Source organism: Lagopus muta, chromosome 8, assembly GCF_023343835.1.
Source record: "Lagopus muta isolate bLagMut1 chromosome 8, bLagMut1 primary, whole genome shotgun sequence".
In the NCBI taxonomy this organism is placed as follows: Eukaryota; Metazoa; Chordata; class Aves; order Galliformes; family Phasianidae; genus Lagopus; species Lagopus muta.
In genome coordinates this window covers 13628099-13650012 of record NC_064440.1, presented here as the reverse complement: position 1 = coordinate 13650012, position 21914 = coordinate 13628099, and the positions used below count along the sequence as shown (strand labels likewise).

The 21914-nt window shown below is 50.0% G+C and overlaps 1 protein-coding gene across 1 annotated transcript; it reads left to right on the top strand.

The window, feature by feature from the left end:
• Nucleotides 1-2133: 2133 nt before the first annotated feature.
• IGFBP5 (insulin like growth factor binding protein 5) lies at nt 2134-21051 on the top strand. Its single transcript, XM_048952479.1, has 4 exons — nt 2134-3445; nt 18723-18949; nt 19091-19210; nt 19568-21051. Exons 1-4 carry the CDS (start codon nt 3115-3117, stop codon nt 19697-19699), a joined length of 810 nt encoding a protein of 269 aa, XP_048808436.1. The 5' UTR covers nt 2134-3114; the 3' UTR covers nt 19700-21051.
• Nucleotides 21052-21914: the final 863 nt, after the last annotated feature.

Below are 21914 nucleotides of genomic sequence, written 5' to 3'. Positions count from 1 at the left end.
AGCAGCTCCATACATGCCTCACCACTCTGCATCCCACAGGTTGCAGTGGGAGTGAAACCTCTCCACCATCCCTCCCATGCTTTCTCCATACTGGACATTATTTGGGATGTAATCTTTCTTACAGGGTAGAGAAAAGAAGAAGGAAAGCCAGTTCTCCCCTGTCCTAAGCCCATTTGCAAAGTGCTTCCAGATTTCCAGATGAGGATTGTTATGTTATCTCTGCCCAGTGTTATATTCTGCAAGGCACCCAGTCAGACCAGTAGCAGATCCCCACAAAACTCAGCAACAGGATGCAATTAATAAATAATAAAATGCTGCAAAAGTCCTAAGTATCAACCGGAAAAACTATTTAAAAATGCTTCTAGATAAAATCCCAGGGGGTTGTTTTTCTTACCTTAGGGGTGCCTATTTTGCAGTGGTTAGCTACGATCTAAGCAGAGATTTGGGTATTATCTAATAAAACCTCTGGAAAACCTGCTGATTCAAAGAAAAGGGGGAAAGCTCAGAAATGTGCCTTTCCTTTTTGAAAAGAGGGGTTGAAAAAAAGGACAGGAGGGAGCCTATCTTTACTACGGAGCCCACATGGGGTAGGAAGGCAGTAAAACAAGGAACACCTGAAATGTGCAGAAAAAACTTCAGCAGGGAAATTTCAGTGAAGAAAGAGTTAATGCTTTTAAGCAGCTCTCCGTCCTCTTACCATAGATAAGGGTGCATTCTAGTGGCAAAATCCATGCAATGCAGCTGCATAGCTGACTGATCTAAAAAGAAACCTGGGGAATATGAAGCTTTGGAGGATTGTGTGCATGTGCAGAAAGGGGGAGGGGGGGGGGGGGGGGGGGACGTGATTTGAAATGCACAGAAACCTCACCCAGAATTGCCTGTTCCCTTTTGATTTCCCGCTCTCCCTGGTAGCCAGCCTTGTGCCTGTGCTGGTGAGAGATCTCCCAGCTCTCACCCAACCGTCCTGCTGCAGCTCCAGGTTTAACATCCTTGTGCACAGCTGCCTGGGCTGGCCATGGGGCTGCACAATGCAATTTTGGAGATTCCCTTCACCACGCTTCCAGCTTCCCCACTCCTAGCAATGAATGAGCACCGAGGGAGGCAAGTGCGAAGGACCAGGGCCCGGAGAGCTGTAGCACTGAGGAATGCAGCGGTGGAACAAAAGGCAGCAAACTCCAAGCTATCCAAGTACAGGGGATGAGCACTGCAAAGTGCTCTCTTCTTTTTCCATCGCCCCCTACACTTTGTGCAGGGCAAAAGGCAGAAGAAGAATGAGCTAAAACGTGCAAATTGAAATTTGTATGGCAAAATTCCCCTTGTTTTCTGGCGTGCCCTAAGCAACAGCGAACTTTTCCGAAGAGTAATCTAGCACAGTTCTTACAAGCAGCCTAGCCCTCCCTCCTGCACGCTGTCTGGCCACGTTAACCCTTGTTGTCTGGGGGCGTGGGGGCACAGCCTGTACACCCTCATTGAGTTCTTACCCCTTGCTCAGGACTGGGGAAGCAGGAAGGGAGAGCTGGGGACACTGCACTCATAGAATGGGAGCAGGGTGGGTGAGTGCAGCTCTGTGGCACACATCCAGCCATCTCCCTGCCGTGCTCACCTTAGGAGCCGAGGGGTGCTCAGGGTCCCCCCACTTTCTGCAGGTCCTGGGCAGGGCACAGGAGTCCCCATCTCACCAGCAAGACTGCAATCAGTCTCAATAGCACCCTGCAGATGCAATGTCCCCCTACCTCCCTAAACTCACAGTTCTCCCACCCAGATGCCCTGCAACCCAATTGCAACCATTTTTCTCCTTTTATATATTCACATATATATTTAAATATATATATATTTAAAACCGTACAGATCCCAACTATTTTTTCCCCCTGCCTCTCCCCTCCCAATCCTCGCCTTCCCCTTCCCCCTCCTCCTCCCCTTGTCTCTCCTCATAATATTATCCTTGATCACTGCCCGGGGTTTGAAGCCCAGAAGTCAGAAGCTGCACACCCCACCCCCACCGGCTCGAGTGTGTACTGATAGGGCCCTGGCTGCTGGCACCCAGTCAAGCTGAGGTGTCATTGGGATCTCAAATTGCAGCTAGGGGCTGGCAGGCAGCCAGGGGCAGTCTATTTAAAAGACAGCCTGTTCTGCAGTATTCAGTCTCTTTAGAAACTTCTCCAGGGGAAAAGTGTTGGGAGATCTACAAAGTGGATTTTTTTTTTCCATTTTCCTTTTTTTTTTTTTTCTTCCCTCTTTCTCCCCGTTTTTTACCGCTCCTCTGCAGACTTTCCAACCAAACACTTCAATTTTGCAGAAAACTTCTTTTTTTCCTTTTTTTTTTTTCTTTTTGCCATTTTGGGGGGCTTTTTCTCTTTCTCCACTTTTTTTTTATTTTTTATTTTTTTTTATTTTTCAAACCTTGGAAGAGGAAAGCGAGAGGGTTGAACAGAACCGATCGAAACACCACTTTGCTTCATACCACGCTTCCCAGCAGCTCGCTGCGTCGGGAGAGACTTCTCCTGCAGAAGAAGGGGGAGGGAAGGGGAGCTTTGCATCCCCTCTTCCTTCTCCTGCGCTTTTCTTTTCTTTTTTTTTCCCCCCCCTCTTGACTGCTTTGATGCCATAAGAGCAGGACGCTGGGTTTCAAGGAACTTTGCTCCCTTCCCAACCTTCCTCCTCCCATCCCTTTGGGTGCGTGTGCTTGTGTGTGTGTGCGGTCCCATCCCACTCCCCAACCCCTGCAACCTGTAGGCTGCAGCTCCCCGTGCAACCTTCTCTCCCTTTCCCTCCTCCTCCCCTCCCTTTCTCTTTCTGCGCTCCCGCGGATCGCCGTGCAAGTCCCCATTTCCAGGCGAAAAAAGAAAGAAAAAGACTCAAAGCAAACCTAGACCCTCTCCCACAGCCAAAAGAAAAGCGGGAGGCTCTCGCACCCCGAGAATAACCCTCAGCCTGGGGTGCCCGCAAACAGGGGCTGCGCTTTCAGCCGCTTTTCTTTTTTAAATTCTCCAGTTTTCTTTTTTTTTTTCTTTTTTCTCCCCCTCTCCCGGAGGGGCCAAGCGGGAAGCAGACGTCCCCCGCCCCCGCCGGCGGCAGCCCCGCGCCCCGTCCCGCAGCATCCATCCCCCCGCCGCGATGCTGCTGCGGCTCCTGGTGCTGCTGGGCGCCTGCCCGGGGCTCTCGCGGTGCCTGGGTTCCTTCGTTCAGTGCGAACCGTGCGACGGCAAAGCTCTGTCGCTCTGCCCTCCGCCGCCGCTGGGCTGCGAGCTGGTGAAGGAACCGGGCTGCGGCTGCTGCCTCACCTGCGCCCTGCCCGCCGGGCAGCCCTGCGGCGTCTACACCGAGCGCTGCGCCCGAGGGCTCCGCTGCCTGCCCCGCCAGGGCGAGGAGAAGCCGCTGCACGCCCTGCTCCACGGCACCGCCGTCTGCCTCAGCGAGAAGAGCTACCGCGAGCAAGCCAAGGCCGGTGAGTGCCCCGCGGCCGAACAGCCGCTCTCCTCTGCGCCCATCCTCCCGCTGCCCCCCTCCCCTCCATCCCCGCCTGCCTTTCCCTCTTCCGGGAGCGCTTCCGCACCCTCCCGCTTTGCTTTTCCGCCCTCCCGGCTGCTCCCTTTCCAGCTTTCCGCTTGCTTTTCCACTCCCTCCCTCCGGTTGCTCTTCCCTGCCCCCGCCGGCCGCTTTCCCATCCTTCCGGCTGCATTTTCCAGCGTTCCAGGTGCTCTTCTGTGCCCTCGCTCGCTTTTCCACCTTTCCAGCTGTGTGCCGTCCTTCTGTTCTCTTTCCATCCCCAGCTGCTCTTCCTTTCCCCCTCCCCACCATGTTCTTCCATCCCCCTCCACCACCACCACCACCACCACAACCAGCAGCTGCTTTGCCACCCTTTCAGTCGCACTGCCATTCTTCCGCCCTTCTTCTCCCTCTCTTTCTCACATCCCCTGGCAGCTCTTTCATCCTTATTTATTTACTTATGCTATTTCCTCATCCCTTCCTCTCCCCACTCCTCTGTCGGCTGCCTCCCAAGCCCCCAGTTGCTTTTCCAGCTTTCCAGCTGCTCTCCACCACTGCCACTTCCCCTGGTTGTTGTGCCATCCTCCTACTGCTTTACTGCTTTCTCAGCTACTTTCTCATCATTCCAACTGCTCTTCCACCCTTCCCCCTCCCCCCCCCAGCTCTTTTTCCATCCTCTCAGCTGCCCTTCCATTCCTTCGGACCACTTTACCCATCTTTCCCATCCATGCCCTGGCTGAATCTCCTGTTGCATCATCTCACATCCCCCTGCCTCTGGGTTGACCCATTCCTAGGAGAGTTTTCTTTCCCCACTTCCCAGCTGCATCTGCATCTGAGTCCTTTCCCAGCTGAATCCTTTCCACCTTTCCTTCATCTCCATCCTTGCCCTCTCCCTGACCTCCTTTCTCTCCACCTTGCTTTTGGGCTCTGCAGCTTGAGCTCCAGGGGATCATTGCATCCCTCAAACCCTCCTGCTTTGGCATTCAGACTTTCTCTTTCACCTTGTTGCAGCCTGCTCCTGGCTGCCTGCTGCTGGGCATCTTTGTTGGGCAAAGGGCTTTAGCACTGGGAGGTGAAAAGAGCAGGTGCATTAGGAACAGGGAATCTGAATGCAAAAAAGAATGACAGTGTAGCTAACAGCCAGAAAGAACACATTAAAAGCAAGTATGAAGGCTGGCATGGTAGCACTAGTGCAAAGCCAAGCTGAAATGCTTGCACCTTGCACGTGACAAAAGCACGAACGCAAGTGCTGCTTCACTTGGACGCTTGCTGCACTCCCACTGCAGGATCTGAGGCTGCTTCAGGGTTGGTTCCCCCTGTGCAACACTTCTGTGTTTCTGCCATGGCATACAGGAGGGCAGGGAGGGGTCAAAGGGACCCAGGAAACCACTTGGCAAAAAAAAAAAAAAAAAAAAAAAAAAAAAAGCAGAACCAAGGCTACCCAAGTCTTTTTGGCCCAGGAAAACATCATTTTTGCTTGTTAGCAAGCTGCTGCTTATACCAGCACAATGAGAGTCCACTTCTTTCCAGCACCTAATAAATCTTGATGCATTTAGTATTTTTTCCTTATTGCTACTTGTGCTGTTATGCACCATCCTTCAGAGCAAACACAATTTCTGTGTGTGTGTGTGTGTGTGTGTGTATACATCAGCATATCACTTTCCCTGCATCAAATGACAAAAAGTGTCTATCCTCCCCTAAAACTGACCAGAAACAGCAAAGCTGAGCTCAGCCTTCTGCAGGGGACCTGGACGAAGCAAGAGCCATGGGACGTGTGGGGAGCAGAGCAGGAAGCCAGGAGCCCTTTTCCCATCTTGAAGTGCAGGAGGTAGCTCAGAACCCGCTCCCAGATGAGCTATGCAGAGCATCCCGCAGTGTGTCACCCGCCGGGTTTATTTCCCTCAGTTGTATGTCTGGGAGGCAGTGTGGTTGGGACAGCAAGCCCTGTAGTGAGGGCAGAGCTGAGCCTTGTACACATAGCCAGCATGCCCTCTGCAGTCTGAAATACCCAACAAACCTTTGTCTCTTAGCTTCTTACATGAATCTCCTTAAGTTCCACCTGCCCGAGGAGTCTGGTCCTTTAGCGGGTGCTCTGCATGCAGAACGTGCCTGGTCTCCTGGTAACATTGCTGCTTTTGGTTAGCTTGGGGTGGGAGCACCCTCAGAAGAAACACAGAGGGCAGTAGGACAGAGGGTGCAGGTTTGTTGCAAAACCACTGCTGGCACTACTTGAGCTTTGAGTTTGTACCCGAGTGCCACAGGGGCTCATTTCAGTGGGTTTTGGTTGAGCTCCAGTGGGGGACGCTTTGCAAGAGGCAGAGTGGCAGGTTTCTCCCCAGCTTTGCCAAAAATTAAAAAAAAAAATACAAATAAAAAATAAATCAGGAATTCCTGAGGATGGGAGAAGGAAAAAACTCTCTTGGCATTCGGCTGGTAGCGTGTGAGAACAAAGTATATTTTCATAGGCGTGTTCCTAAGCAACGGGGCAAGGAAAGAAATGAAGTTTGACTTGAACGCTCCGGCCTCTGCCAGTTTGGCCAGCAGCATGAGGACTGTGTGCTGGGGGAGCTGGCTGGGCCCTCCGATTTATCAGTGACCAAAATTGGCCCTGAGCTGTGAAATGCTGAGAAAGAATCAGCACTCTGCAGAATGAACTACGGGACAGTGGCAAGGACAAGATCTAACTGCATTTCTATCTATTTCTGCGCTCGTGCTGGCTGAGCTGAAAATCACAGATGCTTTCCTCCTTATAGCCAAGGTAGAGGCACAAGGAGAACAGTGCAGGAGCACAGGGCTGGAGGCCAGGCTTGGCTCTGCAGCTGAGCAGATGTTTTGCGTGGGGACAGGATGCTCCTGGGCACTGTGCCTCAGTTTCCTCTTCTGTGAGCTGGGCACAGTGGTGCTGAGAAACGCTATGCAGGATGTGCTGCTGGCTGGCAAATGGGTCGGAAATGAAAGCAAATGTAGGATTAAAGGGCTTTGGTAATGCTTGTTTTAAGTAGGCTGATGTGTAGGTAGTGACAGGACGGTCCCTGTAGTCCTGGCTGGCACAGCAGCCAGACACTGTCCTTTACCGAAAGCCAAACACCACTGCTGCGCTGTAATTGATGTTCCTGGTTTTAAAAAAAAAAGAAAGAAAGAAAGAAAGAAAAACCATGAATGAGCTTCATTTATGGCACAAGCTTCAGGATTCTGGGTTTGCTCTGTTTGGTTTAGGTTTTGTTTGAAACTCACCACGTCTTTCCATTCCGCTGCCCTGTGCTCCCGCCAGACTTCCTCCTGCTGACACAGCAAGGTCAGGCCGAGCGCCGGGAGCACGGGGCACCGAGCACAGCCTGCCGCCCCAAACGGGCTGCTGGAAAAACAAAGGTTGTCAAATATTTCCTTCTCCTCTGCCGTTCCTTCGCTTTCTAGAAAGCAAGCGAGACTTGGCAAGTTTCCCCACGAAACCGTGAGCCAATGATAACCAGGAGGGGAAGGGAGGGGGGGGGGTGTGCAGAATTAGCGCTAAGAAAATTGTCTTTGCTGCGTCAGCTGGAAGCAGGAGGAGGAGGAGGGCTGCAGAGCCCAGGTTTTCTGCAGCTTGCATTGGGTGCAGTCCCTCATCCAGCCTGACACGTTCCCCACCCCGCTTCTCTTCCTCCTCCCTTGGCTCGGAGATGCAGGATGTGGATATAGGGTTTTGAGGTGGGCAGCAGCTATGGGATTGGGGTACAGAGCCAAGCACAGGATCCTTTGTGCAAAGAGCTTCCGACCTGTCAAGGCAAAAGCTACAGAACAGGCCTGCAAAGCCTCCTGTCCAAAACAGGAAAAACCCCATTTTTCTTCTCATCTGAAGTTTCAAAAACAGTATCAATATATATATTTAAAAAAAAAAAAAAAAAAAAAAAAAAAAAAAAAAAAAAGTGAAATCCATCAGGTGCCAGCAAGAAAGCTGGGTTTCTGTGGTGTGCATGTATGGGGGTGGGAGCAAGGGGTGGTTCAAACAGGAAAGGAGGGGCCTTGGCTGGAGAGTCTTTTCGGCAGCCTGGTTTCTAAGGAAGAAGCAAGAATATTAAGTAGCTGATCCAAACGAAATTCCTGCCTGGTGCCAGCAAAGTTCACCGGAGCAGAGACGTGGCTCTGTGCGTGCGTGCGTGCGCGAGTGATGGAGCGACTCCAAGCTCCCGCGCACGGCTGTCAGCCTGGACCGGCTCCCAGGGAGCCCGCCCAGAGCTGTACCACTGCCTGCAGTGCTGGGGCTGGCCTTACATGGGAGCCTCTGCAGCTAGGAGGGATGCTGGAGGCAGGCAGTGTGCCTCCTGCCGTCAGTGCTCGCGTACCAGCATCCCGTGCCTGGCACACGTTTGGCACACGCATGTCGGTACAGCAGGGAGGAGAGGCACTGAGTCGGCTGTACTTGCACGCAGAGCACGGTGCTCTGCTTCCTCCTAACGTCCACTGCGAGCTTTGCTCCCTGCACTGAACAGCTCTGCGCCAAGTTGTTACGGCCGTGGTGGCTCCCGGTGCTCCTCACCCAAACTGGGAAGGCCGGCAGCAGAGGACAAGCCGTAGAAAAATGTTGCGACTTGTTTTTCACTTGCACTAACTCAGAGCAGATATAATAGCCCATAGTATGGCAAATTTTGCCTGTATTTTTTCCCTAGTAGTGTTAATTCGAGGTCAGACATAAATGAAAGGGGAACTTGGTTTGAGCACACCTGCCCCTCAACGTGGGCTGCTGAGCAGCAGAGTTATTATGCACAGGGAAGATACACATGTGAACATACACATACATGTACCCATGTTCACACACCCACACATGCCTGCACAAACATTTAGTGTCTGCAGCATTTCTGTCTCTGGGGGCAGAATGGTTTCCTGGAAGCACGCATAAATCTCTCTTACGTGATTCTGCTTAATGACTAGAACATGGGTGTTTGGCCATAAAGATCAGATACTGACACACAGAGCAGCCTACCCTTTCCTCCCACTGAGGACTGCAATGAGATGCAGCAGGTGAGCGTATCAACAGGAGGTAAGGGGAGATAGAGGCAAGATAGTTCTCTGCCAGCTGCATGGATCTGAGTTCACATGCCATGCTTGGAATTGTGGGCTGTATTTTCTGGAGGGACTAAGTCTGTGTAAAGTACTCTGACAGCCCGAGTAACTGGAGATAGCCCAGTGAAGGTGTGGACAGGCTGTGGCTTGCTGAGGGCTGTCCATCCTCTCTGGCTATCCATCCATCTCCTGCTCCATGCCAGGACTGAAGAATATGTGCAGGGAGCTGTGGTGACTGGTGCTGGGAGTCCGCAAGCTTCTCTTTGCCAAGGTAGTAACATGTGGCCTTTGGGAATCTGGGAAATGAGACCTGAATTGGGAAAAGATGGCAAGTTTGGTGAGACGTGGCAAACTGAGGACAGGAGAAATAACTTCCAGTGTTGAGGAGGGGCAAGCAGCAGGAAGATAAGGTGCATGCAGAGATCAAAAATGACACAGAGTTTGGCTTCCCTAGCAGCCTGCATAATAACTGCGTAGTAAAGAGGCTTTTTACAGGTTAAAAAAAAAAAAAGATTGGTATAATCTGCTTATCCTCAGGACAGGTGTAGCAAAAGTCACAAGGATGCTCTGCTGTAAGGAGGAGAGGGCAACCTCCAGGCTGGGTGCCCTCAGGGCTATGTGCTGGAGGCCAGGAGGCCACAGAACAGCTGTGCTCATGGTCCCAGGCCCCAGGGATGCCACTGCAGATTGCCAGGCACAGGTTACACTGTGTGTCAGCCTGTCTGGGAAGGGTCACATCACATCTGATGAAAAAGTGGTGAAATCCCCTGTCGTCTCCCCACTGCTCCCCCACCAAACACTCTCTTTTTACTCCTTCAGCTGTGTAGCCAAGGCAACTCTCAGCAAGATGTTGTTTTTGAAGTGGTTCTTTGATGGTGGTGATCTAAGGGGACCCCTTAGTGTTTATGTCAATCCACCTGCTCGCAGTTAATCCTAGCAGGAGCCAGCATAATGTGTTTGCAGAAATTTGGGACTCTCAGTGGTTTGATGTAGGCAAGTTTGCTCTCAAGGAAGCTATTTCTCAGCATGTTCTGAAGGATCTGCTGTCTGCTTATGATGTTTCCAGGACAAGTGTGCAAACTGCTCATCAGTCCAAGCTCCACTGGTTGCGCATCATTCCCAAGCAAGGCTTGATCCTGAAAGATGCTGTGTACCTTTTTCCCATGACTAAGATCCAGAGCAACATAGGCACCTAATCCCCTCCGTGGGAGCCAGCTACCTCAGTCTTCGAAAGACTGAAGAGGAAAACCTAGAGATGCTGTTGTAGGATTGGAAAGCATTTCCAATTGCATTTTGAAAGCAATTCCAAGCTGCCCGCCTTGAGGGCTGTTATTGCAGTTTGGTTTGTTTGCTTGCTGGATGGACACAGCTGGTTCACTGATGGAGATAATTGTTATGTTGATGGAGATAGCTTGTCTGGTTACTATTTAAGGGGGAGAAGGAAATCCTGACAGATACTTAAGGAAATGATCCTCCAGCTAAACAAGAGAAGGAATGTATCTTAAAGGTAATACTGGGGGCAAAGTTGTCCTATAGTCTTTTTTTTTAAAAAAAAAAAAAAAAAAAAAAAAAAAAAAAAAAAACAGTATAAATATTTTCTTTTTCCAATCTGGATGGAAGTTGCCCTCTGAAGATAATTGAATTTACAGACCCTTTCATTATTCTTGCTTAAGAAATTAGATGTTATACATTGGACTAATGATGAAACCCTAGTAATTAAGCCAGTGAATGGTGATGGAACCTGGCTTTCACTTTTTAATTTAAAAGAGATGCAGGAAAAGTGAAGAAAAAAAAAAGTTTTATTAGGAAATCTCATAACCGTGTAGCAATCACAATAGACATCCATGTGGCTGTAACATTCCCTTTCATTTGTGGCTGAAGAAATAGCAAAAGTGGGGGAAATTTTACTGCATCATTTCATAGCCATTTCAGTATTCAGTTATTTTATTTTATAACAGCCAGGGAGGCTTGAAGTTGTGGGGAAAAACAGCAGCAAAGTGCAGCAGGGAATTGGTTCTGGAAAGACTCAAGACCTGTTAGTGTGATCTGAGTTTCAGACCCCCAAATGGAGACCTGTATACTGTATCCTGTATACTTTGTTGCACTGAGGAACTCTTGATGTTTTTTAACATTGAAAAGCATCTTTGCATACTGATAGACCAAGAGAAGTTGGTTGGGTTACGCCACAGTACAGTGCAGGGAGGGAGATGGCAAGGAGGGGCAAAAGCAGCAGTTCAGTTCAGGCTTGAGCGAGTTTCTTCTTAGCAATATTGCCGGAGTGTGAACATCAGACTTCTGGTACTGTTTTGTGGTACTTCTTAAGTGAATGGAGAGATGAAATAATAGCGAGACCTACCCAGCCCAGCTTTCTGACAGAGGGACCACTAAGGAAGCAGAAGGGAGGCCTGAGGGCAGAGGTGGAAATCTCATCACTGGAGCTCATAAAAGTCAGGTCGGACAGTACATGTGACGATGTGTCATCTGGTGCTGACACAGAGATGAGCAATGAATGATCTCACAGATCTTTTCCATCTGGTTTAAGGCAGAGCTGTGAAAGTCGGGCTGAAGTCCTAGAAACTCTTCCAGGCTCAGCGGGAGGTTGCAGTCATAGCTGCACGTGTGAAATATTTGTGGGGTTTGACCAGTTCTCATTCAGCACCTCAAACAGGTGCATCTCCAGATTCCATCAAACACACCTTCACCTCCTTCTACAGGGAGGCAAAAGGCTTCCTTATGAAGAAAGGAGGTATGAAGGGTTGGAAGAAAACCCCTGCAGCAGTTGCTTTTCAGGTCGTCTCAGCTGGTAGCCAGATGAGCAGTTCAGTCCCTTTTGTTTTCATTCAGAAGATGAGAAAGCACTTTTGTTTTTCATGAAGGGATTTCCTTTCTTTTTGCCACAGCTAAGCCTCTTGGAGAAACTGTCAGTAAACAGTTGAATGATGTTTGTTGGGAGCTTCTCCAGATTTTTACCATCAGTTACAGAGACAGTCATGCAATCTTCTGTCCTGAGTTTTCCTTCTCCACTTTTTCTGCTCTTAGTTTCTTGGCAGCATGATATCTTCTTCAGTGCCTTTATTGCAACCAGTGGAATCTGCCACTAGGGTGGATTTGTTGGAAAGCATACAAGACTAAGAAAGACTCAATGATTTCATCCTTTCCAGGAAGAAAAAGTATATCTTGGTCACTATGCTTTTGCAAGATGATTTATTTAGATTTCTCTGGATCATTCTTCAACTCATTTCTCAGATTCTTCTGCAGCTTCAGCATATGGAATGGGAAACATCTGCAGACTCCAGATGATGTGAAAGAAATATGTTTTATCTTCCTATCATCAGTGCATCAGCTACAGGAGCTTTTTGATGTAAATCTGATCCTGAAATACTTCCTTCCTCTCCACCTGCCAGTTCAGTTCCCTGGCAGATAACTTTGTTCACGAAGTGTCAGGCTGATACAAGCAGCTATCTAGAAGCAGAGTGCCTGCAATTTTCAAGATGGTGCACATCAACATTACTTAATTGAGATAGATGGATGTTTATTCATTTTTTAGGAGGAAGAGACTGAAAAGTTTCCTAACCCAGTTACTTGTTGGGTATTTTAGGTAGCATCTTACCAGAAACAATTGGATTGCCACAGTGAACCACAAATTTGGTCACACTGACGTTAACCACAAACCCTCACCCCAACTCTGTGTGCCTTACATACACAGTGCAAACTCTAAAACCTGTGTTGAGAACTGATCTCAGTCAGATTTGAGAGCTCTCTGGAGAGAATGAGCCAAAGCAAAGACACCACCTCTTGGTGAGCCCCAGTCATTGCTTCTGCATGTTAGGTCAGAAACTGCCCAGCTCACCAGCTGATACCCAAGCCCAGCTCTTCCAGCACAGCGTGGATGCTTGGAGCCTGCTGAACTAACAGCTAGCACATGTAGGGAAGGAAATGTTGTCATGGAGCTACCCATATCTAAACCTGCTTTTCTACTTGCTCTGGAGAGTTGCTCCCAGGGAGTTTTACTTTGTGGCTGCAGCAAGGAAAGTCAGCTCAGGGAAGTATCATTTGTTACACAACTGCACTGATCCTTCTGTATGCTTCTAGCTGCCAGAGCTTTACCTCTCCCACCTTCTTGGCATTTGCTGGCAGGGCATAGAACTAGTGCTGACCTGGAGATCCGTTCCTACAGATAGGCCCTCTGCTTCCATAGCAGAACTAAACACAAGCTGGTTCCCTTGAGAGCTTCTTCCCACATGCTGAGCTGCATTTCTTCTCCATCCGGCTTTGTGTGAGGACACCAAGGTCATCAGGACAATGATCTCCCTTTCCCATGAATCCTGTGTGAACCTGGGGGCAGCCCAAGCACCTGATATTCACGCTCTGCAGGTGAGCCCTGGCTGATGCAGCAGAATCTGCATCCACAGGTTTCTGCTGAGACATTAATCTCCTGAGAAAAGAGCTGGTCTTCCAGGCTATTTCAGCAAAGCTCAAGCAATACCTTGAGAGAAAAAAAGCCCCAGCATAGTACATCCCTTTGCCATCTGTCTCCAAGGCTCTTCAGGTGTTCCTGAGCATCCTGCTGGGTCTCAGCTTAATAAAATGAGATAAGTCTTAACCTAGAGTTGAGTACTTCTAGCCGTCTGGCTGCTTTTCCATCCCCTCCCTGAGCTTGGTCCCTCCAGGCCATAGACTTCTCTTAAATATTGTCTCTGTAGCACAAGAAAGTGAGGTCCTAGAGACATTCTTCATGCTGTCACAGGGATTTAAGGCACCAAGGTATCCCAAAGCTCTTTTTCAAAAGCATCTGTAGTTTTTGGACTGTGATCTATGGATTTTTTTGTGGGTGCTTCACAGTGTTTTGACTACTAAAGACTTACTTGCATCAGTCACCAGGTCACAAAGGTAATTTGCTTATTTTTGCAGCTCTTTGGCTAATTCCCAAATAGGAAGGAAATAGAGTGTGGGTTTTCTTAACAGTGCACCTGTATATGTAAGACAGTTTGGCACAACTTCCCATGAGAGGTGCATCATAATCCTCAGATAGACCCATACTGAAGAGGCAATGGGATTTACCTTTCTTAACTTCAGCTTAAGTGAGACCAATGGAGTCACAGGAGGAGAGACTGCAGCCTCCAGAAATGCGATGTTCCACCCTAAAAGCAGAACCTTAGCCAAATGATGGGGCTTACTGCAGTTTGGAGGGTGCAGTATCCCCACAATGACCAAGACATGGCGTTTAGCCATCCAAAAGCTTCTGTGTCAGGTCTGTTGTAAATGCCTGTTGCACATGTTGTGGTCTCAGAGGGGGTGGGATGGCCATCGGCAGAAGTTGTCCTTTCCAAGCCAGGCTGCTATTTTCCAGCCCTTCTCAGTGTGTGGTGCCTCCTCCCAGTCTCTCATCGCCTTCAAGCCTCACCAGCATGCTCCCACACCGACCCACCACTGAATCTCCACAAAAGCACAAAAGTTCGTCAAAAGTCCAAGCTGTGTTGCAGCTGGCTCTCCTGCAGCCAACACCCTGGGCTAGTGGAGGGACTGGCTGCAGCCTGCATCCCTGGCCCTGGCTGCTCCTCCTCCTTGGCTGGATGGCCGCCGCGGCCGCCTGACATCACTGACTGACTTCACCGGGCGGTGGTCCATGGCAGTGACCCCAGCCCTGGGCATCGTGCCGGAGCCAGCTCTGTGCTCATCCAAGCAGGGCTGGGGGTCATTCATCACCATGCTGTAAGTTGTGCCTGCTGTGGGAATGTAAATGAGCTTTTCTTTATTAGGGTGGTGAATGGGCTGGTCCTTGTGGACTTTGGGGAGCTCAGCAATGCTTTTGCTCACTTGTGCTCTCTGGCTGCCAAAGGGTGCAAGATGAGCTGACCCTCCTGCTCTGCATCCCATTCCTGCCTGCCCATTGGGAATGCAAACACTGTCCCTATATGCTGAAGGAGGGATTTTTACTTTCCTCTCTTAATCAAAGATGTAAGTGCAGGCTGGAGAAGAACTTGCCTGCCCATCCCAAGTTTTAGTGTGGATCAGGAGTCAGGACAAACAGGGGAAATACACAAAGTGAATTATTACCGGCCAGAGACCTGAGCCCAGAATTCCTGCATAAAATCCAATCTAAAGAAAAATAGGTACATCTTTTACATTACCTGCAAGTGTTGATGCTGCTTTCAGGGGCAGCACCAATGTTTCTCCTCTCCCAGCCACAAGCAGCCAAGGGAAGCTGCTTTCTGCTGCCCAGCCAGAAGCAACAGCAGAAAGGATGGAGATGGAGAAATGCTGTTTTTCCCATGCTGAAGTTTAACTAAGATCCCCAATGTATCTTTCTTTAGCACCTTCCTATTTAAATGGTGTATTATGTTAGTGCTGTAAATAGTAATAATCATGATAGTAATCAAATAGGCTGTTGAGAAAGATTGGAGGCAATAGTTGTGCCTGTACTTCTTAGGCGCACATGGCTTTTTTTCCAGTTTTTGAACAGGACAGCAAGTTCTCTAGCAGTGGCCTGTGGATGTATTGAGCACGGATCATTAGCAGCAGCAGTCAATAGGTACTTTTCCTACCTTCCTGCCAGAAACCAATGGAAATTTGTTACAAAAATTCAAGCCTTCCAGTCATTTGGAAAACACTTCCTGCTCAGCTCTGCAGTGCAAATGGGCAGGGAGGCAGTATTCTCACACACCCACGTGCACACGCGCACACTGTGTGGGCTTCACGTGTGTCCAAAACCTCTGGAGCATGAGAGGGGTGGGGCTGGATGGGGCCAGGTGTAAGGAGATGTACAGGCTGTCCCAGGCAGCAACTATCGAGGACAGCAGAAGAAATTTATGGTTTCCCTGTGACCAGTATTTTGCTGTTCTGTGTCCCTATTACACTGGAACGGTGGAAATAGTTCCTGGAGGGAAGGACTGCTAGAGAACTTGTCCTGGCCAGCCCTGATGCTAAGCCTTCAGCCCCTAGGGCAGGGGACAGCCCACACTCAGCTAAGGGTACATTCTGCCTCCCAGGGCTGATGGGAACCTGTACAAATTAGGACATCAGCAACACAGCCCTTCTGCTGACCTGACGCATGCTGGAGCCCTGCGGGTTGGTCTCCAGCTGTTCTCTGCTTTTTCCTTGGTTCCTCCATTGGTACCATAGCGCCAGGACCAGAAATGAAGTCATGAGGTGGCTCTGAATTGAGTTCAGTCTCCTGTCTTAGCCATAGGGTCACCGTCCCCTTGAGATGGCTGCAGCCAGAGTCCTACCTCCAGGCTAGCCAGTATCCTCAGCAATGTCACTCTTCAGTGTGGCCACCGAGTCTAGGACATCTGCTGAGCAGTGATGACCTCCTCAAGTGTGTAGAGGAGTGTGTAGAAGGGATGACAGTAGTGAGACTCACCCACCTCCTGCTGTCCATGGAGCTGAGGCTGGGAGGTGTAGCCCTGCCTCTGCACGCAGCCTGCCCACAACCCAGCCACCAGATGTAGCTGGGTTGGGGCCAGGTGTGAGGAGGTGACAGGCTGTCCCCCTGTTGCCAGGGTGGATGGGAGTTGGCCCTGGCTGTAGGCAAGAAGGGGCCACACATCAGGCCTGATAGTGATGGTGAGGGAGGAGAAATTCCTGCTTCCTCCCTGAGTCTCAGATGCAATTAGGGCTCCTTCAGGGAAACGGGGTGTTCTTCCCATTGGCATCTCCTTGGGAGAAGACACATCATGCTGATTGCTGTGTGCCTGCCCTGTGTGGCAGGTGATGGCTGAGGAACGAGCCAGTAGGTAAAGATGGGCTAGTGGACGATTCTTTGGAGATGCTGACACGGTTCTAGTGGCATGAGGTGGCTGTAGGTTGATGCAGGTTCAGATGGCTGAGGGGCAAGGGAGGGACTGGTGGTAGCCAGTGCTGCCCCAACTCTGACAATCCTCCTCATGTTGACATCATGAAGGTCTCTCACCATCTGCCCAGAGCTTGTCAGGAGTTTGTATGTCAGGGACCTCTGCCCTTCAATTTGTCAAAATTGGCTTGTTAGTATCCAATTAGGGAACAGATGGACAGGTACATGAGCTTCAGCCTTGTTGCTGGAGGAAATTAAGTTAAAAATCACCGGAGGGCAGAGAAAAGGCATCTATGGAGCTCTCACTGGGAGATACAGACCTAAACCAGGCAATGTTGTTTCCTCCATGACTGTCTGCATTCCAAGGGAGTCAAAAGGTGTCGGTTCCATTTGCTGCTTCTGCTCTGCAGGAAGAGCTGATCTCAGGTGGGAGCTGGGCAGCTTTCAGTGCTCACCAGCCCTTGTGCTCTTTGCAGAGTGCAGAGCTCCTTTGCTTCCCATCTGTTCTTGCCAAAAGGGCTCCTCCACATTAGCCCCTGGCTCCCAGCCCACTCTGGCTTTCTGGCAGCTTGCAGGAAGCAGAGGAACAAGGTGTTTGCAGAAGCTCAAGTTGCTGAGCATATGAGTGGACACAAGCTGCTGCAAACACCCACTGCACCACGATTCCAGGGGACTGGACACTCTGTGCTGTTTCTCTGAATCCTCACTACTGTGTCCTGTTTGTTATTTCAGGGCTGTCCAGGTAACCATGCCTCTCTTGTTTGTTACTGCACAGGTAATGAGCTGCAACCTGTCTTGTTCTTGTAGGGTTGCCTGCTACGAAAGGGCAGCTCAGGGATATGCCCTAGCAGTCAGTGCCAGGGGGCTCCAGGGACAGAAGAGGCAGTGTATCACTGCTATGGGTGGGCTTGTTCACTGAGGGTGTCTCATGGCTCCTTTCAGACCTTGGACTGCAGCAGCATCTTGTGGCAAAGTGTGCTTTTCCATTGCACTCTGTGCATTCCCAATATAATCAGTCTCTTCCCTATCCCCTGTCCATTATCTCCTTATAATAGAGGAGTGACTTTGAAATCCTGCAACAAGGCAAAAATATGGGCACATGAATGTCATGGGGCAAATTGGCAAGAGGATCCTGTTCTGGATATACATGCAAGTCCCAAAGATGATGGATGGGATCATTTGTGTTGCTTTGGGTAGTTTGGAGGGTGCTGAGTCTGGTATGCCGATCAACCTGTGTTCTTGTGGAAGAATAAGAAAGAAAAAGGAGGCTGCTTTAGTAAATATGTGTCTATGGAAATCTTGCCAGCTTTGAAAAGTTGGAGACCAGTGACTGGCCTGTCCCCTCAGCCATCTCCAGGGCCACCCACAGGTTGCATGCACCCATGTGCAGCCTGGTGGGGCAGCCACCTGCAGGGTCACTCCTGTCTTCCTTGTTGTTTCAGCCTCTCTGGTGCCTGTCATCCTGCTGCAGTGGCTTCTCCCATGCCTGCCTGCTGGTCCCAGCACAAACCTGGCAGCATCAGTACTGGACTCCTGGGAACCACGGGCTGGGAGACAGCAGCCTCAGGAGCTTTAAACCATATTCAGATTTAGTCCAGATATAGCCCTTTTTCACTCTGGTGGCTGTACTAAAGGTCACAAGTCAGCTAAGTTTAGACTGTCATCAGCTCTCTCCTATATATATCCGAGTAGGGCTCCTGACTGCATCCATCCGGCGCAGGTCATGCTGAGGCGATGTGAGGGGGTGCAGAGGGCCATGGGCAGAGCCTAAATGTGTTCCTCCCTTGCCCCTGGTATCATCAGTGATAGCTGTGTTCAGGCAACATTACTCTGCAGCATTGCCTCTGGCTTTACCTGCATCACTGCAGGCTGACGACTCTGGTCAGTGTCTTCAGCATCACTGCCAATGTGTCTGTCCAGCAGTGTGGCAGTTTTGCTAATCGATAATCCTTGACTTTGGAGTCATCTTGTCTTTGAGTATCCCTGGCTTTTGTTCTTGCATCTGCAAGGTTGAGATGTGAGCTTATCACTTAATCCTCCTGCTATTGCTAAAGAGGGACTTCTCCCCCACATTTTGTGTCCTCTCTGGTCCTCTCTGGGTGAGGGATAACCATCCAGATAACCAGTCATTCTCTACTGAAACACTGAGAATCATGGTGGCTTTGTATGTAAGAGCCCATTCAAGACCCCCCAGCTCCTCCATGCCCAGAAAGACATTTTCCTGTCCTGAGCTTGGGATCACATGAAATACACACCAAGTCCCAAAAACTTGGGATAAAACCAGGGCTATAGGAAGGAGATGGAAAAAGGCTTTCAAGGAGAGCATCTTTAGGCACAGGATTGGGCAAGCAAAACCCTTGTCAGCTGCTGGAGGCCTGACAGTTCTGTATCCCTTTCCTTCCAGAACGGGAATCCCGTGAGCATGAGGAGCCGACCACATCGGAGATGACGGAGGAGACCTACCCACCCAAGGCCTACCGGCCCAAGCACGGCCGCCTCTCTGACCTCAAAGCTGAGGCTCTGAAGAAGGACCGCCGGAAGAAGCTGACCTTAGCCAAGTTTGTGGGCATGGCAGAGAACACAGCACATCCCCGCGTGGTCATCCCCGAGCTTCGGCAAGAGTTTGAGCTGGTGGGTGCTGCCCACTTTGCCCCATGGAAGGGGGGCTGCGGGAGGGCTTTGTGCCTCTGGCAGGGGGTACCAGTAGGAGGGACCAGGGGACGTTCGCAGCTCAAGGCTCCCTGCCTAACATGCTCTATTCCTCCCCCACAGGGCCCTTGCCGCAGGCACATGGAGGCCTCCCTGCAGGAGCTGAAAAGCAGCCAGCGGATGGTCCCCCGTGCTGTGCATCTCCCCAACTGCGACCGAAAGGGATTCTACAAGAGGAAGCAGGTAAGAGCCCTGCAGAGGCAGGGGTGCTCCCCACACAGAGAGGCTTTATTCTGTCACTACCAGATGAAGAGAATTGAGGTTTTTCTTCTACTGGGCTAATGGGAAGATTGCAGTAAGCCTCTCCAGGCATGGTTGGTGGGGGTTGGCCTTGTTGGTGGCTCAGAGCATCCTCCAGCCTGAGTCTAGCATCCTGTAGGAGCAGGTGGAGTAAAAGGAAATGGAGAGCTCCAAGCTGGGAGATGGAGATGATGAAGTAAAAGAAGCAAAGCACGAGGCTGAGCCTCAGTCCTAGCACAAAGGAGGCATTGGAGGGTGGTGGCAAGCTCCTCATCTCTGCATTTGTGTGTCTCTCCCCAGTGCAAGCCCTCCCGGGGACGGAAGCGTGGGCTGTGTTGGTGTGTGGACAAATATGGCATGAAGCTGCCGGGGACTGACTACCTGAGTGGAGACCTGCAGTGTCACGCATTCGACAGCAGCAACGTGGAGTGAAGTCGCATCCCCTCCCTCTGCCCCATCACCACCCACCCAGGCTCCCTTCCACCCTCCCCTCCGCACCTCCCTGCGCCCCAGGACTCCGATTCCTTTCATCTCATGTAAGAAGAATAAAAGAGAGGAAAAGAAAAAAGAGAAAGAGAGGAACAGAACAAAAAAGATAAATAAGGGACAAAGAAAAGGAGAAAGGAAAAGAAAAAAAGAGAAGAAAAGTTTTAAAAAAAAACCCACAAAGAAAAGAAAAGAAAAGAAAAGAAAAGAAAAGAAAAGAAAAGAAAAGAAAAGAAAAGAAAAGAAAAGAAAAGAAAAGAAAAGAAAAGAAAAGAAAAGAAAAGAAAAGAAAAGAAAAGAAAGAAGGAAAAAGGAAAAAGGAAAAAGGAAAAAGGAAAGGAAAGAAGAAAAGAGAAATACAAACCCTGAAGAGACTGAGGACTCGGAATCTACAGCAGTGTCTTGACAACAAGGACTCAGCAAGGAAAGGACAGAGCCAGAGACAAGCCAGCTTTGGGTGCTCCGCCATCCCACACCTCTCCCTGCACTGCCTGCGCACCCCTGACGCCAAGCAGAGCCCATGCCGATGTAAAAAGCTCTCCGAGTTGGTGATTTTCTAGTACAGGGTGCAGGCGGGGTTAATTTTTCATTTATTTTTGATTTTTTGTTAGCTAGTCATTTTCCAAAGGGTCTGGAGAGAAAACCTTGCAGCCATCAGCGTCTCCCCTCCTTGCTCCGTTCCTCTGGAGTTTCTTCCCTGTATCGCTGGGATGCATTCAAGTTATTCTTATCTCCATCCCAAATGACCACCCTGATCCAAGCAGATTTGGACCATGCTGGGAGGAACATGAGGAGGAGGAAGAGGAGGAGCAGGATTCACTGCGCACCTGGAGATGAGCTGGGGAGGGACACAAAGCTTCTGCAACGGCATGAATACTCCCCATAGTATTCGTGAATATCAAAAAGAAACAATCCAAAAGGGATACATACCCTTCTCAATGCGACTCCTCTGGACTTGGGAGGCCAGAAATCTGAGTTTTGGACAAGTGAGACTCTGAACGTCACCCATGCGGGTATGGAAGTGTTTGTGGCGTGCATGCATGTGCACAGATGTGACTTCTCCTCCTTGCCTGGAAACATGCAATTTGAGGGCTTCACTGTAAGCAGGGGAAGAGCTGCCAGACTGAGCAGGGAAGAGAGTTATAGAGGTGTTCCATCTATGTCAGCTCCATGGATGCTCCATCACTCCCCAGAGTGAAGCAGGCATATATTGGGACAGGGAAACTGGGGACAAAACCCTTCACCACCCTTACTGACATGGCAAAGGCCAACTATAGAGATTTTTTTTTTTTTTTTTTTTCACAGCCAAAAAAAGAATAGTTTGCTCCAGGGGAAAAAAAAGACCTTGTTTTGTCTTGGTTTTTTTGTTAAGGCTGGATTATAGCCTTTCCCAGGGGTAGGAAAACACCAGCGTCCATCTTTTGCATTGCGGACACTGCTGACATCTGCTATTGCTGACTCCCTCTGCCAACTCCCCAACCTGCATTGAGCTCTGCGACAGGTCTTCAGGACTTGTAACCCAGGACCCAAATCCTCATTCAGCAACAGCAGCCACCGCAGTGTGGAGACCCACTGCCTCAAGTGTGCTTGGACAGCTGATAGCCGCCTTCCTGACTATTTCATTGGGTTTTTTATTTTCCATGTTGGATTTTGGGACTCAATTCCCCATGACAAGGGTCTCTGTGGTGGCTGTGCTGGGAGGATATCCTGCAGTAAAGATGAGTCATGGGGTCTGGGCATAATGGCCCTGGCACGTGAATGTGTACCTGGAGACATCTGAAGTATACATCTGATCCTGGGGGGGGGATGCATCCAATGTGTCCCCCAGTGCTGGTCTGAACCTCCTGGGGCTGGATAAGGAAGAAGAGGGAATTCCCAGCACCAGTGGGGCCAAGATGAGGGGGAAATGGGTGCTGAGGAGCTCTGTTGGAAGCTTCTCCCCATGACTGGTTCAGTGCCATCACTGTAGTGTCCCATGGGATGGGATCAACCCCATGGGCAACCCACAAGGATGCTTGCCTCAATGGAGGGCAGGACTGGATGGCCTCCCGATTTTGCCAGCAGACTTCCATGAAAACCAGTGGGGTACATTTGGAGCTGGGAGTGAGGTGCCTTCCTGTGCTGAAAAGAAGAGGGAACTGCCACCATATGTGGATCTTGT

What these genes read in the sequence shown, in the direction of transcription:
- IGFBP5 (XM_048952479.1), top strand. Translation starts at nt 3,115, where the DNA reads ATGCTGCTGCGGCTCCTGGTGCTGCTGGGCGCCTGCCCGGGGCTCTCG. An exon ending in CCGCGAGCAAGCCAAGGCCG is followed by an intron (nt 3,446 to 18,722) that starts GTGAGTGCCCCG and finishes CTTTCCTTCCAG; the next exon opens with AACGGGAATCCCGTGAGCAT. An exon ending in GATTCTACAAGAGGAAGCAG is followed by an intron (nt 19,211 to 19,567) that starts GTAAGAGCCCTG and finishes GTCTCTCCCCAG; the next exon opens with TGCAAGCCCTCCCGGGGACG.